General features: G+C 37.9%; 1 protein-coding gene across 1 annotated transcript in view; it reads left to right on the top strand.

Moving 5' to 3' along the window:
• The window catches only part of LOC126284380 (tenascin-like), a 218299-nt gene that overhangs the window by 145267 nt on the left and 55134 nt on the right, over positions 1–17898 (top strand). Inside the window, exon 4 of the mRNA XM_049983266.1 lies at positions 15872–15997. Within this exon, the coding sequence (XP_049839223.1) occupies positions 15872–15997 (126 nt within the window). The remainder of the gene's footprint in view (positions 1–15871; positions 15998–17898) is intronic.

Here is a 17898-nt window from a genome sequence, read left to right as displayed (position 1 = left end):
ATTGGCTCTTCATCATGATAAGATCAGCCAACACACTGTCTTTCCACATTTCTCTTCATCAACCTTTCTTCTGGTGGAATACTGTGTTATTTTCATTGTTCTCTTTGGCATGAAGTCATCTGCCATTCTATCCAGATGTCCTAATGAATGTGTTCTCTGTGCTTCGAGAAATATGATTATACCTTTTTCCTTTGTAAGTTGATTTAATTTATGAGTAAATCTTATGCTCAAACATTGTACTTTTCTCACAACCAGTATATTCTTCATTGAACTGGGCTCTGTTGTGTGCATCCAGTTCTGTCCTTGCACACTTTCATCTTGTAGTACAAAGTAAGAGTAACTGTTTTGTTTTTCTGTTCTTATAATTAAAGATGCCTTAAATGCCTGTAAGATTGCAAAACACACTCTATTTCCCATCATCTTGTAAATAAGAGTGCCTAGGTAACTGAAGCAGGTGGTATCTTTAAATTATTTGTTAGATGTTTTTTTTTATCCTGTGGTGCTCTTCTCTTCTCAATAAAGGGAAAAAATTGAAGGAAACATTCCATGTGGGAAAAATATATCTAAAAACAAAGATGTTGTTACTTATCAAATGAAAGTGTCGGTATGTTGATAGAGGCAGTAACAAACACAAACATACACACAAAATTCAAGCTTTTGCAACCAACGGTTGCTTCGTCAGGAAAGAGGGAAGGAGAGGGAAAGACGAAAGGATGTGGGTTTTAAGGGAGAGGGTAAGGAGTCATTCCAATCCCGGGCGCAGAAAGACTTACCGTAGGGGGAAAAAAGGACAGGTATACACTCACACACACACACACATATCCATCTACACATATACAGACACAAGCAGACATATTTTAAAGGCCTTTGCCTCAAAGGGCTGTTAATTGTTGTAGACCATCATGGCTAAATAATATAGGAACCAAGAAATCTGTAGCGCAGAGAAGCTGGACTATTTTACACACATCCTCATCAAACCAGACATGACTTTTCCATATTAATTATGCAGTATTACAAAAGGAGAATGACACAGAAATTGTGTGTTATTCATAAAAGTCTCATTACAAGAATGTCTATGTTTGGCACATTTCTAAGGCAGTTACAAGTGGTCATAACTATTGAGAGACTCCTTCATTCATCATGACTACTAGTCCAATCCCTGACACAGTGAACATACAATCAACACTATTTCCCAGCAGCTACCACAATCCACATTAAGCAATGGCAGCCCTATAGTTTTGGGAGTACCGTGAGCCAACATTATGAAATTACAGCCAGGAACATCCTCAACGTAACAGCTACCAAAACTGTTCTGAAGACTTACACTGATTGATGCAATTTCCAATGTCTCCAGTTGATAAAAACCCAATTTGCCATTTTCACAGGATACACTACAGCCTACTGCAACTATCAGCAAGGTTTGTACCATGTTAGGGACAATACTGTGCCTCAGAGAAACAGTCAAAACCTGACTGATATATGTAACTGTGTTGTAGCTTTAGTACATCAAGCTTTGTGGGATCAGTTGGATCAAAAGGTCACAGAATCGTGCATGTCTTCAGGTTGTCGAATGAGACTGAAATTCTTTAAATGAATAAGATGTAACAGGAAAGAATACTATGTGGGATGCCTACCACTCCCCTATCGGTTTTGGCAATTGCAGGGACATGATTCAAACACAATTCCCAGGTTATATATAACAATTTGGTGGTGACCATTCAAGAGGACAGACAGCTTGTTAGTTGTCATGTGTTCACAGAAAGCACCACAACATTTGGTGCTTAGTTCACAGCTCACATGGCTGCTTTCATAGGTAGTCCTGCCTCTGATGGGTTCAGAGGTGCCTGTGACAGGACTGGAGTATGTGGTAATGGGAGGATGTATGGGACAGGTCTTGCATGTGTGGCTATTGTAGGTATTTGAGCTATTGGGCAAGGTAGTTAGAGTAGAGTCTGCCCCCACTCCCATGCAGCCACCTCCTGTGTGTAGTGGACCCTGGTCTATTAAGCAGACCCTGACACCTCTCCATCCTATGACCCATATAAAGGAAACTGTGGCCTAAATGGCTGCAGAAAATGTCTGAACCACTTATACAGACCCTGCACTAGGATTTTTACTGGAGGTCCACAATCGGTCCTGTCAGTGACACTACAGATGGTGCACTCTGCTTTCATCTCACAGGCTCTGTAGTTAGCCACCAGACAACTTGAGAGAATCTCTTTTGATCGAAAGTGATATTTATCACTAATAATGACTTTAGTCACCATCTGCAGTTGGCTTCAACTTGTGTTCTTCATGGCATCTGGAAGGACCTGTTCCACATCTGAGATGACTCCCCCAAGTACACACACACAGTGCCCATTAGACTTCTTGCCCATCTTGGCAACCACATCCCTATGGGTCACCATCACACATCTGGTGTTGGAGCCCTCAACTACCAATAATGCCCACCGAGCGAGGTGGCACAGTGGTCAGCACACCGGACTCGCATTCGGGAGGACGACGTTTCAATCTCGCGTCCAGCCATCCTGATTTAGGTTTTCTGTGATTTCTCTAAATCGCTCCAGGTAAATGCTGGGATGGTTCCTTTGAAAGGGCATGGCTGACTTCCTTCCCCAATCCGATGAGACTGATAACCTCGCAGTTTGGTCTCTTCCCCCAAACAACCCAAAACCAATAATGCCCACACCTTGGAGGCACTGAGGCTTCCACTAAAAAAGGAGCAGATGACTGCAGCTAGCCCAGGAGCTTTATCAGTGACAGATTGTGCCTGACTGAAACCTTTCTGTTGGGAAACCAGTGAATCTCTTCAATTGATCCCCCAGAAAGTCTTTCAGTGCCTGTCACACCTTGAATTGGCCTTCCACTCAAGTGTGGGTGACTGGTCAGCCTCAATGGAGACAATAATCTGGACAACTACAGTAGTGGACTGACTGGGAAGATATGTGGCAAATGTTGGATCTCCCTCGGATCTCCACACCCATTGGCAACAGCCTCAAGCTGCATAACTAAAGCCAACATTGCCTGGAACTGTGAGCAGAGAATCACCAACTCAACTCACATCTGAACACAGCATTCACCTTCCCTATCCATACTGAAGATGGTGGAAAACAGCACTATGCAAACACATGTGAATGTCATGATGAAACCACAAAAGCACATAGACAACTACAGATAAGTACCTTGCTGCTTGTAAAATGAACACACAAATGAACTACTTTCGTGGTGCTGCTCACATAGGAGCCGGTGACTGACTTAGCTCTATGCAACTGCTGGCTTGTCAAATTAAAACAAATGACAGAGCGGTACAGATTGCATAAGTCTACATTACACAGTTAACACAAGACTATGCCTTATAAATACACAAACACACGAGATACTTATGATTTAACTACAAAAGCACACAGTCAATTGTATATAAGTGACTTGCTTCTTCTTAGAGCCTCATAAAATAAATACACAAAGGAACTACTCTCTCCTGATGATGGTTGTACAGAAATCAGTGACTGATTCGTCATGGAAACTTACCTAGCTAGCTGCAATGAGTGGGTTCATGGGTCATGGGTCTCAGCATCAGAAGATTATTTAAACCATTTTTGTTTTGCAATTCATGCAGTGATTAGCAATTACGTTTGTGCTTGAGAATGAGCAAATAATATTCTCACTATCTTTGAATCATAAAATGAAAAAACTTACAAAATTATCAGTGACATTCTAAGATAGTGTAGATTACATATAAAATTATCAGTCACTATGTATCTGCATGTACCAACATAATGTTTTTCTAATCATCAAATATGGTAATAATGCATATAATGATGTCTGCATGGTATGTACAGAAAACATTGATAACATTAAATGAAATAAATTTCAAGCTCTATGAGAGGGGGCACAGTCATCCAGAAAAGTGCAGTCATCCAATGGGAATAGTATGTGCACAACTGAATAAACATGGTGATCTAAAATTGCTCCTCAGATATTACCAATCATAGCAGAAGCTTTTTTCAAAAAACTAAAAATTATTACACTTACGTGCCAATACATATAATCCCTAATAGCATTTGCAGTTAATAACAAGTATGGATTTAAGATAAATTGTGCAATGAAATCCGCCACAACATTGCAAATAAATATAATTTTCATTTTAAAAAATCCATTTGTATTGCAAGTTTAGAATGGAGTTTTCCACTCTGGTGCAAAAGCCTATTAACACATCACCTGCAGACAAATGCCAAGAAACTGAAAATCCACAGATATTAAAAAATAAAATAATAGCTTAGCCATTCCTATAATTTAGCAGAATATTTGAAATCAAGGATGTAAATTTCTCTAATGTCTGTTTCAGACAAATTTTAACTTTGCTATTAGACAGACAGCTGATAGGCCTAGTGTTCTTTGTAAATGACATAAGAGATACATTCTTCCCACTTTTTACTGCTGCTGACACTTTATTAACTCATTATATTAAAACATCATGACGATCTTATTTCAGCAGCTTTTACCATTTTCAAGCAATCCTCCAATGATGGTACAGCGTTTTGTGATATTTCATGATAACAGTATATTCCTTACACCTGCATTAGCAGTTATTTGTTCTACAATGTATCATCATCATCGGGATTTCCTTGGGAACTTGGTGAACGATATGTCTTCTTGGTTTCTGTCCTAGTTTAGCTTTTCCCTCTCCGCTACATCCCATGTTACTACTCTCCTCTTGAGATCTTCCTTAACCTGGTCTGTCCATCTCTTTCTAGCCTGCCCAATTGGTCTTCTTCCTGGTACTTCCATCTCCAAATACTGCTGTGGTGATGGAGTCGGGTGCATTCGCTTCACGTGACCGAACCACTTCAATCTCAAAGCACTCATCCTCTCCTCTGTAGTCAATGTCATGTGCAGGTCTCTCCTTACCTGATTATTCCGGACTCTGTCTCTCCTAGTTTTTTTATAGAACTGACCTAAGGAACTTCATTTCACAGGCTTGAATTTGACTCTCTTCTCTCTTATTTATGACACAGGCCTTGAGACTATACTTCATGATTGGCAGGGGATAAGTTTTATACATTGTCTGTTTGGCTCTTAGAGGGACTTCTTGGTCCCAGATTAGATTTCATACTTGGTGGAAGAAGGTACATTCTTTTGTTATTCTGTTTAAGACTTCTAGTTTGGAACTTACATTGTGTGATATGATGCTACCCATACAATTGAAGCTTTTCACACATTCAACCTTCTCACCCTCCAGTGTGATCCTACAAGGTGTGGATGTCCTGCTCATTTTCATTGGCGCTGTCTTGTTCCTACTCACAGTTAACTTGAATCTTTTAAGTTTTATGTTCCAGTAATCTAGTCTCCTCTGAACCTCCATTTCCGTCTCTCCCCAGATGGCGATGTCATCAGCAAAAACAAAAGCATTGAGTTCTTCATTTTCTTCTTCCTTGATTTCTTTCAGTATTGTGTCCATAAGCATAATAAAGACTAAAGGGGAGATTGAACTACCTTGCTAAGCAGCTCTCTTTGTCTTAAACCATTTTGATCTTCCACCTCCTACATGTACACTGCTCTCACAACAATCGTACAGCATCTGGACTTTTTTAATTAATGAATCAGGAACATTATGTTTTCTCAAGCATTCCCATATTTTATCCCTTGGTACAGTGTCATATGCTTTTTCCAAATCCACAAATACTACTATCAGGTCCTTTCCTTTTTCCCAATACTTCTACATTAACTGACAGAGGGAGAAATTGAGATCTATTTTTCCCTATTACTTCTGAACCCATGCCGTTGTTACTCTAATTGCTGTTCTAGAATTTTCAACAATCTTTTTTCTACGACCTTTTCCATTATTTTAAGGCAGTGTGGTAACAGTGTGATTCCTTGTTAGTTGTTGCATTTCTTTCTACTACCTTTCTCGAACAGTGGTATTATAATTCCTTTTTTTCCATTCATCCAACACTCTCTTTTCTTTCCATATCACCCCCAGCACCTAGTGTAACCATTGTATTCCATGGATTCCTGTGGCTTTAATCATATCCACTGTCAGCTCATCTACTCTAGCTGCCTTCCCATTTTTCATCTGTTTCAGGGAATTCTCAGTTTCTAACCAAGAGACTGGATCCTGCTCCTCCTCTAATTCGATGACTTCAGTGTCACTTTCTTGTGCACCTTCACCATTCAGTAAGATTTAAAAATAATTCTTCATTTCTTCTCTGATACCTTCTATGTCTTTTATAATATCCCATTCCTCTGTTTAAATCACTTTTACCTCTTCTCTATCAGTTCTTTTACTCTTCAACAACCCATTTAGCAGTTTTCGGTTCTCTTTGCTATCCTGCTCTAGTTTCTGGATGAATATTTCCCAACTCTTCTCCTTTTCTTCTTTCACAGTTCTCTTTTCTTGGTATTCCTTCTTCAGTTTTGTCACCTTGTGTTCATCTTTTGGCACCAGCCCTTGGTTCCAATTTCGTTTTTCAAACTCCATGTTTTTCTTTGCCATATTATGTTTTTTAATTGTGTCTTTTACTCTATCATTTTACCAATTGGTTTCTTTGTCTTTCACTTTACCCTTTGTTTTGCAGCGTATCTGCACAGCACTGTTAACTATTGATGTTTTAAATAGGTTCCACTCTTCCTCTACACTACTCCTTTCAGTTTTTGGCAATTTTTGTGCTACTAGATTTTGGAAACTTTTCTTCTTTTCTTCTTCTTTCGACTTCTACTCCTTAGTTTTTGGCATTCTTTGTACAGCATTCAAACTTTTCATCTTATAATTTAGACCAGCTACTAGTTATCTGTTGTCACTATCCAAGTGCTCACATGGTACGACTTTAGTGTCCCTTACTTTTCCTCCAATTAAATTGTCTGTTAATATATTGTCTATAACTGTCTACAATGTATACCATATTGTTATTAAAACATTTTTTGGCAGAATAATGTCCATATTCAGTCAACAAATTTTAATTCACTGATTGCAACATGAGCCAGTAGCATATGAACTGTAGCATAATAAATGTATAAAATAGATATAAGATGCAACAGTTGCAGTATATGACATATTTTATAAATGTAATTATAGCTCCACACAAACAAAATGTAAATAAATATATGTAATGCTACAAGAGTATATGGCTTGTGTGTATGTTAACGGGTGTTTAATTTATGTTTAATTTATGTTTCAACATAATATAATGTACAGATGCATACATAAATATAACGAGTTAATAAGGTGTCAACTGGAGCAAAAACTTGGAAAAAGATTTTTGGTATGTCACTAGTTGGTCTAATATACATTGTGGTCCCATCAGAAAGAAAACTTACGTAAAGTTAAATAAATGCTTGTTTGAAGTGTTAGATAAAATGTGAGAAGAATGAGAAGAATTGGCTTACTTCAAAGCAGCTGTTTTTCCCCTTAATTTCTAATAAGTAGTGAGGGTAGATTAGCAAGAGTCATAATATTATGCTAAAATACCATACTACAGAAGTAGCCTACAGTGAGTGTGTCTCCTTGTTAATGTGTTAACTTACTTCGTTCTTAAAAGATTGCCATCAGTGTGAGTTTTATGAAACACAAGCAGTAATGGGTGAATCTTGTGAGACAAATGAGAATTATGAAATAACTGTCCAAATCATTACAGAATCTCCAATTTGCTACACATTGGAAGAGGATGGTCCAGATTGTAACTTTCCTTTATTGTTCAGAAATATAATATAAATGTCTCCTATGGTAATTATAGCAAAAGAGAAACAAAAGACAATATCATTGCATTACAGATAAGTCAGAAATGTGAAGGAAGATAAATTTTTGGCGAGGCCAATAATTACATATTTTTATGATTCTTAATATCAAAAAGCATATCATTCATTAAGGGAATAACATGAAGTATTAAAACTTGGAAAATCTACTGCAACTAAATTAAGCAAACTATAACAGGAAAAAACTTTCACTAAGAACCAAAATAAAAACAGCTAATATTTTAATATTTTCAATTGTCTTGTGTAGATGTGAATCATGGACAACGAAGAAAGTGGATCATACCAAAATAGGCCTATAGTCTTTTGAAATAATGAGTTTGTAGAATGATGATAATGGTTTCATGAATTAAAAAAATAAAACATAAAACTGTCTTGGAGAAACTGAAACCAAAATTCGATTGAGTTAAATTCTGTAAAATCACACTTGTATATAGCAATATGGTACCATTGCAGACAAAATATTCTCATGGATCTATTTACAATAATCAGTTTGAGAGTAAAGTGCTGTATAGATAAACATGAATAAATTGGTTATGTTCTCTGTGTGTCGTTTTGATATTACAGCTATCGCACTGCCAGCCAAATAATAATAATAATAATAATAATAATAATAATAATAATCAGATCCATGTAGTAATCAAAAATAACAGGATACCCCAGTCAGAATTAGAAAACATCAAACAACAAGTACAACAAATACTGGAACAAAATAATGTGCAATCAGAAGAAGAAGAAAATACAATAATGGACTCAAACATCCCAGAGCAAACAAACAAAGAACAACACACATCAATTAAACAATCAGAGGAAAACGAAATCTTAAGACTGCCACCAGAACAAGTACAAATAAAACACAAAGTGACACACATGTTAGATATAGAAGAAAAATTTCAGCTGACATATATAGAATACAAAGACACAAATACAGACATTAGACCATTCTTGCATAGACCGCCAAATAACCCACAAGTCGAAACAACAATAAAAACTATCAACACAATCATACACAACAAAATAAATGAAAACACAACCATGGAAGAGTTACAACTACTGGTTTATATAGGAGCATTCACTACACTAAATATACACACTAGGCAGAGATCAGAACCAACCAACGCACAGAAGAAACCCACAAAACCAGCATGGCAACACAGGCTACAGATCAGAATAGAAAAACTGAGAAAAGACATTGGACAGCTAACACAATTTATAAGGCATCAAATGTCAGAAAAACAATGAAAAATGTTAGGTAAAATCTCACAACAAGAAGCGATAGAGCAATTAGATGAAAAGAAGCAGAAATTACAAGCATTGACCAAACAACTTAGACGATACAAAGAAAGTGAAAATAGAAGGAAACAAAACCAAACATTCAACACAAACCAAAAGAAATTTTACCAGACAATAAATAACACACAAATTAAAATAGACAATCCAACAAACATAACAGACATGGAACACTTCTGGAGCAACATATGGTCAAACCCGGTACAACATAACAGGCATGCACGGTGGATACAAGCTGAAACAGACACATACAAGATGATACCACAAATGTCTGAAGTGATAATTTTGCAACATGAAGTCACCAAAGCAGTTAATTCTACTCACAATTGTATAGCCCCTGGAAAAGATAAAATAGCAAATTTCTGGATAAAGAAGTTCACCTCAACACATTCACATCTAACTAAATTATTTAACAGAAAGAAACTTCCACATGGGAAAAATATATTAAAAACAAAGATTCCAAGACTTACCAAGCGGGAAAGCGCCGGCAGACAGGCACATGAACAAAACACACAAACACACACACAGAATTACGAGCTTTCGCAACTGGCAGTTGCTTCGTCAGGAAGGAAGGAAGGAGAGGGAAAAATGAAAGGATGTGGGTTTTAAGGGAGAGGGTAAGGAGTCATTCCAATCCCGGGAGCGGAAAGACTTCCCTTAGGGGAAAAAAAGGACAGGTGTACACTCGCACACACACACACACACACACACACACACACACACACACACATATCCATCCGCACATACACAGACACAAGCCTTCCTGACGAAGCAACTGCCAGTTGCGAAAGCTCGTAATTCTGTATGTGTGTTTGTGTGTTTTGTTCATGTGCCTGTCTGCCGGCGCTTTCCCGCTTGGTAAGTCTTGGAATCTTTGTTTTTAATAAATTATTTAACAGTTACATTGCAGACCCATACACATTCCCTGATACACTTACACATGGAATAACTTATATGAAACCTAAAGATCAAGCAGACACAGCAAACCCAGCTAAATATCGCACCATAACATGCCTACCAACAGTATACAAAATATTAACTTCAGTCATTACACAGAAATTAATGACACATACAACACAGAACAAAATTATAAATGAAGAAGAAAAAGGCTGTTGCAAAGGAGCACGAGGATGTAAAGAGAAACTGATAATAGATGCAGAGGTGACATATCAAGCTAAAACTAAACAAAAGTCGCTACACTACGGATACATTGATTACCGAAAAGCTTTTGATAGTGTACCCGACTCATGGTTACTACAAATATTGGAAATATACAAAGTAGATCCAAAATTGATACAGTTCCTAAACATAGTAATGAAAAATTGGAAAACCACACTTAATATCCAAACAAATTCAAATAATATCACATCACGACCAATGCAGATTAAGCGTGGAATATACCAAGGAGACTCATTAAGTCCTTTCTGGTTCTGCCTTGCTCTGAACCCACTATCCAACATGCTAAATAATACAAATTATGGATACAATATTACTGGAACATACCCACACAAAATCACACATTTGCTATACATGGATGATCTAAAACTACTGGCAACAACAAATCAACAACTCAACCAATTACTAAAGATTGAATTGAATTGAATTTTATTTGATCCTGTAAGATTACATTGTGTACAGTAAATGTACATGTAATATAGGACATGTCAAAGTGTTAACATTTCTTATCACTTATTTTTCTACACCTTTAGCTTACATTTTTACATGACTGATAATGAGTAACAATATATACAAATTTAATGGCATAAGTATTCTGCAACACTGTAAAACTCTTTTTCAATGAGATAGTCTTTAAGTTTCATTGGAAAGTCATAGTGAAGTACACTATCTTTTGGGGTTTGGGCAGACTTCTTAGTAGTCTGATACCAAAGTACTGGGGTCCTTTTTCTAGCATTGCCAGTCGGTGGGGTATGCTCCGTACTTCATTCTTCTTTCTTGTATTGTGGGTGTGTACACTAGCATTTGTAATCCAGCCCTCACTACCGTTGGTGATGTACATTATTGTTTTGTATATATACAATGATGAAAAAGTTAAGATATTTAAATTCTTGAAACAGTTTCTGCATGTTTCAGAGGTCTTTCTTCTTAAAATGGTTCTAATTGCTTTTTTTTGTAATGTGAACACTCATTTTGTCTCTTGTTTGTTTGAGTTTCCCCACACAGTCACTCCATACTGTAAGTATGGTTCGAAAAGTCCATGATACACTGTACACAGAAGGTTCTTGTCTGAATACTGTGATAGCTACATCATTAAGAATATGACAGAGCTCAGTTTCTTACAGACATTATTAATATGTTTTTTCCATTTCAGTTCATTATCCACAAGAATACCTAAAAATCTAGCAGATTCTACTTCTTCCAGCCTTGTTCCATCAACCTCTAAATCCATGTCTACAGCCTTTTCCTTGTTTTTAAACACTGCATACATAGTCTTTTTTAGATTTATAACCAGTTCATTTTCCAACAGCCATTGAGCTGTGACATTTGCAGATATGTATGCTCTTCTCTCAAGCTGTTCCATATTTTGGTCACTATTTAGTATTGTCATGTTATCAGCACACAATATTTTCTTTTCTTCCTCCTCAACACCTATATCATTAACAAATACATTAAATAACAATGGCCCCATTACCGAACCCTGTGGCACTCCATATTTGATGGATTTGGTTTCTGATTGCTACGAGTTTCCTAATGATACATACTGCTTGCGGTTGCACAAGTATGATTTTATCCATTCACCTGGTTGCCCCCGAATGCCATTGTTGCTTAATTTTTGTATCAGCATTTCATGGTCAATGGTGTCAGATGCCTTTGAAAGATCAGAAACATTGCAGAGACAACCTTTTTCTCCTCCAAGGACTGTAAAATGTATTCTGTTAGACTGACAATTGCTGATTCTGTAGATTTACCCTTTCTGAAACCATGTTGTGTGGGCATGAGAATGTTATGTTTGTCCAAATAGTTAATAATCTGCTATACATAAGCATTTCTAGGATTTTTGAGAAACCTGATATCAGTGAAATTGGTCTGTAGTTGTTGGGATCATCCCTACACCCTTTCTTGTACACTGGCACTACCTTCGTTATCTTCAGTTTTTCTGGAAAAATTGCATCTCTGAAAGAACAGTTTGCTATGTTCTTCAGTGGTGTTATTATCTCCTCACATATCAGCTTTATTACATGATTTGATATTTCATCATCACCAGCTGATTTCTTGGACTTCAGTTTCTGTATAGTTTTCCATAATTCATCTTGTGTGACTAGTCTTAAGAACATAGTACTGCATGATCTTTTTGGTACCTTAATATCCTTCTGTTTTTGACTATTTCTTTCCAATTTTAGGTTTTTTACTACACTGATATAGTTATTATTCAGTATGTTTGCTATTTCCATACTATCTGTGATCACTGTGTTGTCTATTTTAATTGACCTAATACCTTCTTCTTTGTTTGACCCATCTTTTTCCTTTCTTTCAGCATTGATTGCATTCCAAGTTGCCTTTGCCTTGTTTTTTGAGTTCGCTATAGTGGTGTCAATTGCTCTTGCTTTCGCTTCTCTTATTGTTTTTCTATACTTCTTTTTTAACATTTTGTAGTTTTCAGCTTCACCCATCCGTCTCACGTCCTGAAGCTTCCTTCGCTGTTCTAGTATTTCACTGGTAATCCACTGTGTTTGATCTTGCTGCCTTTCTTGTCTCTTTACTTTGGGAAATGCTACATTAAAATGGTACTTAATTATTGAAATAAATGCATCATATTTTTCATTTACACTCTGGGCCTGTAGGGTTTCACTCCAGGTTTCCTTACTTAACATTGTTATAAAGATGTTGATATTTTGTTCACTGATGATCCTAATTTCTTTGGTTTTTTGTTTTGGTTCTGATACTGAGTCATTACTTCTGCAAAAGCTGATTAGTTGTCCATGATGATCAGATATTTCTGTCTGAACTACATGTGACTCATAGTTACACATATTAGTAATTATGTTGTCAATAATTGTCTCATTTTGAGAAGTCACTCTTGTTGGTGCAATTATTGTCACTTTCACGCTATGCTGTAGTAACAGTTCTTCGAAATCCTGTCTTATTTTTGTGTCTTTTCCTATGTCAATGTTGAAGTCTCCACATATAATAAGATTTCTCTTCATGTTCATTCTCAATAAGCTAACAATTTTTTTTAGAAAGATGCTAGTTTGTAGTCCTTTATTGCCACATTATGTATTTTACTTTCAGTTAGTCCATGTTCACCTTTGCATAATACACTCCTGGAAATTGAAATAAGAACACCGTGAATTCATTGTCCCAGGAAGGGTAAACTTTATTGACACATTGCTGGGGTCAGATACATCACATGATCACACTGACAGAACCACAGGCACATAGACACAGGCAACAGAGCATGCACAATGTCGGCACTAGTACAGTGTATATCCACCTTTCGCAGCAATGCAGGCTGCTATTCTCCCATGGAGACGATCTTAGAGATGCTGGATGTAGTCCTGTGGAACGGCTTGCCATGCCATTTCCACCTGGTGCCTCAGTTGGACCAGCGTTCGTGCTGGACGTGCAGACCGCGTGAGACGACGCTTCATCCAGTCCCAAACATGCTCAATGGGGGACAGATCCGGAGATCTTGCTGGACAGGGTAGTTGACTTACACCTTCTAGAGCATGTTGGGTGGCACGGGATACATGCGGACGTGCATTGTCCTGTTGGAACAGCAGGTTCCCTTGCCGGTCTAGGAATGGTAGAACGATGGGTTCGATGACGGTTTGGATGTACCGTGCACTATTCAGTGTCCCCTCGACGATCACCAGAGGTGTACGGCCAGTGTAGGAGATCGCTGCCCACACCATGATGCCGGGTGTTGGCCCTATGTGCCTTGGTCGTATGCAGTCCTGATTGTGGCGCTCACCTGCACGACGTCAAACACGCATACGACCATCATTGGCACCAAGGCAGAAGCGACTCTCATCGCTGAAGACGACACGTCTCCATTCGTCCCTCCATTCACACCTGTCGCGACACCACTGGAGGCGGGCTGCACGATGTTGGGGTGGGAGCGGAAGACGGCCTAACGGTGTGCGGGACCGTAGCCCAGCTTCATGGAGACGGTTGCGAATGGTCCTCGCCGATACCCTAGGAGCAACAGTGTCCCTAATTTGCTGGGAAGTGGCGGTGCAGTCCCCTACGGCACTGCGTAGGATCCTACAGTCTTGGCGTGCATCCGTGCGTCGCTGCGGTCCGGTCCCAGGTCGACGGGCACGTACACCTTCCGCCGACCACTGGCGACAACATCAATGTACTGTGGAGACCTCACGCCCCACGTGTTGAGCAATTCGGCGGTACGTCCACCCGGCATCCCGCATGCCCACTATACGCCCTCGCTCAAAGTCCGTCAACTGCACATACGGTTCACGTCCACACTGTCGCGGCATGCTACCAGTGTTAAAGACTGTGATGGAGCTCCATATGCCACAGCAAACTGGCTGACACTGACGGTGGCGGTGCACAAATGCTGCGCAGCTAGCGCCATTCGACGGCCAACACCGCAGTTCCTGGTGTGTCCGCTGTGCCGTGCGTGTGATCATTGCTTGTACAGCCCTCTCGCAGTGTCCGGAGCAAGTATGGTGGGTCTGACACAATGGTGTCAATGTGTTCTTTTTTCCATTTCCAGGAGTGTACAAAGCAATCACTCATATAAATACATCGGCTACACCACTGCAATTTCATAACCACTTCTATAACCCTTTAGATCACATAACATCAACAGATATGAAGAAAGAAAATTGGAAAAAGAAAACACTACATGGCAAGCACCCGTATCATCTAACACAGCCACACATTGATCAAGATGCATCCAACATATGGCTAAGAAAAGACAATATATACAGTGAGACGGAAGGATTCATGATAGCAATACAGGATCAAACAATAAACACCAGAGATTACAGCAAGCATATTATTAAAGATCCCAATACCACAACAGATAAATGCAGACTTTGCAAACAACAAATAGAAACAGTAGATCACATAACAAGCAGATGTACAATACTAGCAAATACAGAATACCCCAGAAGACATGACAATGTAGCAAAAGTAATACATCAACAGCTTGCCTTACAACATAAACTTATAAATCAACACATTCCCACATACAAGTATGCACCACAAAATGTACTGGAGAATGATGAATACAAATTATACTGGAACAGAACCATTATGACAGATAAAACAACACTACATAACAAACCTGACATCATACTCACCAATAAAAAGAAGAAATTAACACAACTAATCAAATATCCATACCGAATACAACAAATATACAAAAGAAAACAGGAGAAAAAATTGAAAAAAACATCCAACTGGCTGAGGAAGTCAAGGATATGTGGCATCAGGATAAAGTTGAAATTATACCAATTATACTATCAACTAAAGGAGTCATACCACACAATATCCACCAGTACATCAATGCAATACAGCTACATCCAAACTTATATATACAACTACATAAATCTGTAATTATTGATACATGTTCAATTACCCGAAAGTTCCTAAATGCAATATAACATATACCGTACAGTTAAAAGGAAGTCACGCTTGATCAAGGTCCGCGTCACTTTCTACTTCTGACCAGACATAACGTCTGAGATAAGAAAGAAATAATAATAATAATAATAATAATAATAATAATAATAATGAAAGCAATAATAATGTTCTAGATTTAAAGTCTTAGCTATCATAAGGAAAGTATTTTTTATATAGTGTATGCTACTGGGTTGTATGGTATTGTTATTATGTGTATTGTAATTTTCAGCTATCGACTCTGTGTGCTTAACAGACAGTGACTGCAATACACTGTCATTTTCATCTTGCCAGGATAATTTCTGCATGTGTAGGCAAGATTACGTGCCTAGTTCTTCAAGGCAGGCATGTCTACCAGGTACTAAATTTTTTAATTTTAAAATAATTGTGTTGTTTCATCCTCAGCTCACAAAATATCAGAAACAGGAGCTGCTTTTTGGAAAAAGCAATAAAATCAAACTATGCTAAAATGTTAATAGAAAATGAAAAACAAATATTTAATAAAAATGAAGAAGCAGCAGCTTTCCTTCTAATTTCCTGCACTGTTAGTTTACAGTTAATACAGTGTGGGCTCTACTGAATAAGTTTATGAGGAAATGGCTTTCCTCTGTTGATGTATTACCTTGACTTATTGGTGTGCTCCTGGGTGTTCTGCCAAGTTGTTGTTTCCATTTTATGTATAATATTTCGATGACTGATCTAGTCATCTTTTCCAGGTTTTGTGAGTTTTGCTTTTATGTATAATCGCTACATGGGTTCCAACCAGATACCATGATTGAATCATATTTTTTAAAGGGGCTTAAGTCAACCAACACATATTTGTGAGAAATTGAGAAAACTGTTTAATTTGTATGATAACTTTATATTGTCATCTTTATTGTCATTTTTATGTTATGTGATTGTCAAATAAGAGAACTGAAATTGCACGTTCCTTTTTATTCGCATTAACATTACATTGATTGCATATAATGTAACATGTATTGGTTCTACATTTCACAATATTAATGCATCATTCTACAACAATAATAAGTGTCTGACAGTCCATTCACTTGTCATCTTGGCTACTGTTGTGTGCAGGCAACTTCAAAATTTCTTTATAGAAAGGCATGTATTCATCAAGAGGGTAAACATTGGAGTTTTCCAAGTCTTTGAGTGTATTAGACTTAACATGACTCTTTTCTGATGAATAAACTAGTTTTTCTGATGCAGTCAAGGTCCAGAGAAAAATTTTACTAATTAGTTCACTGATCATACAGAAGTTGTAATAAAACCTTTCTTGTGTTACCACAAGTAGAATTTAAAATATTACTGATAGAGAATGTCACCTTCCTTTGCCTTCCAATACTTTGAGTTCAGAAATCCTTGTCTTCTTGTTGAAATGGGGCCACACCATGATTTGGAGTCTAGTATTTCATTAGCAGCAACCTCTCAAATGAGAAATGTACGTTTTGAAACTGTATGAGTCACCTCTCAGATGTTGTATGCTGTAAACAATTTGTCTGGCCTCTTAGTTTCCTTTTCATACTGCCAAAATCCTATCACAGGGTAAAAATCTGTGTCCTCTCACTGGAAAGTAACATTGAGTATCCCAGAATCGGTTAGATACGACAGAAATCTACTGAGTGTATCATTGTCCTTTTGAAGTGTGCTGTTATCTGAGAATGGATTAACTCTGGTCTATTCCTGTGGTATACTCTTTTTAGCACTCATTGTATTACAAGTTACATATGATAGCTTGTGAGGGAGTGTGACGGGTGGGTGGGGGGTGGGGGGAAACCTAGGAGTATGGAGCATTTTTAACATTTTGGGGATGAATGGCCACTTCAAAGCACTCATAAAAAAGTTCCAGTTAAAAATTGGAGTAATGCTGAGTTTTAAGTCAGTTTCTTGAAAGAAAAACACCTGGCTACTCTATAGTTTTCCTGCATGTTTGACTGTGTGAATAATTGAAACAACAATGTGCAACAATAAAAAAAAAATTGCACCGAGCGAGGTGGTGCAGTGGTTAGCACACTGGACTTGCATTCAGGAGGACGACGGTTCAATCCCGTGTCTGGCCATCCTGATTTAAGTTTTCTGTGATTTCCCTAAATCTCTCCAGGCAAATGCTGGGATGGTTCCTTTGAAAGGGCACAGCCGACTTCCTTCCCTGTCCTTCCCTTATTCGATGAGACCTATGACCTCACAGTTTGGTCTCTTCCCACATAAACAACAACAACAAAAATTGCAGTATATTTTTTTCTTGTAAACCCTACTGAT

This window comes from Schistocerca gregaria, chromosome 1, assembly GCF_023897955.1.
Source record: "Schistocerca gregaria isolate iqSchGreg1 chromosome 1, iqSchGreg1.2, whole genome shotgun sequence".
Taxonomy (NCBI): domain Eukaryota; kingdom Metazoa; phylum Arthropoda; class Insecta; order Orthoptera; family Acrididae; genus Schistocerca; species Schistocerca gregaria.
Note: the sequence above shows the minus strand (reverse complement) of the source record. Positions and strands in the feature narration are given on the sequence as shown.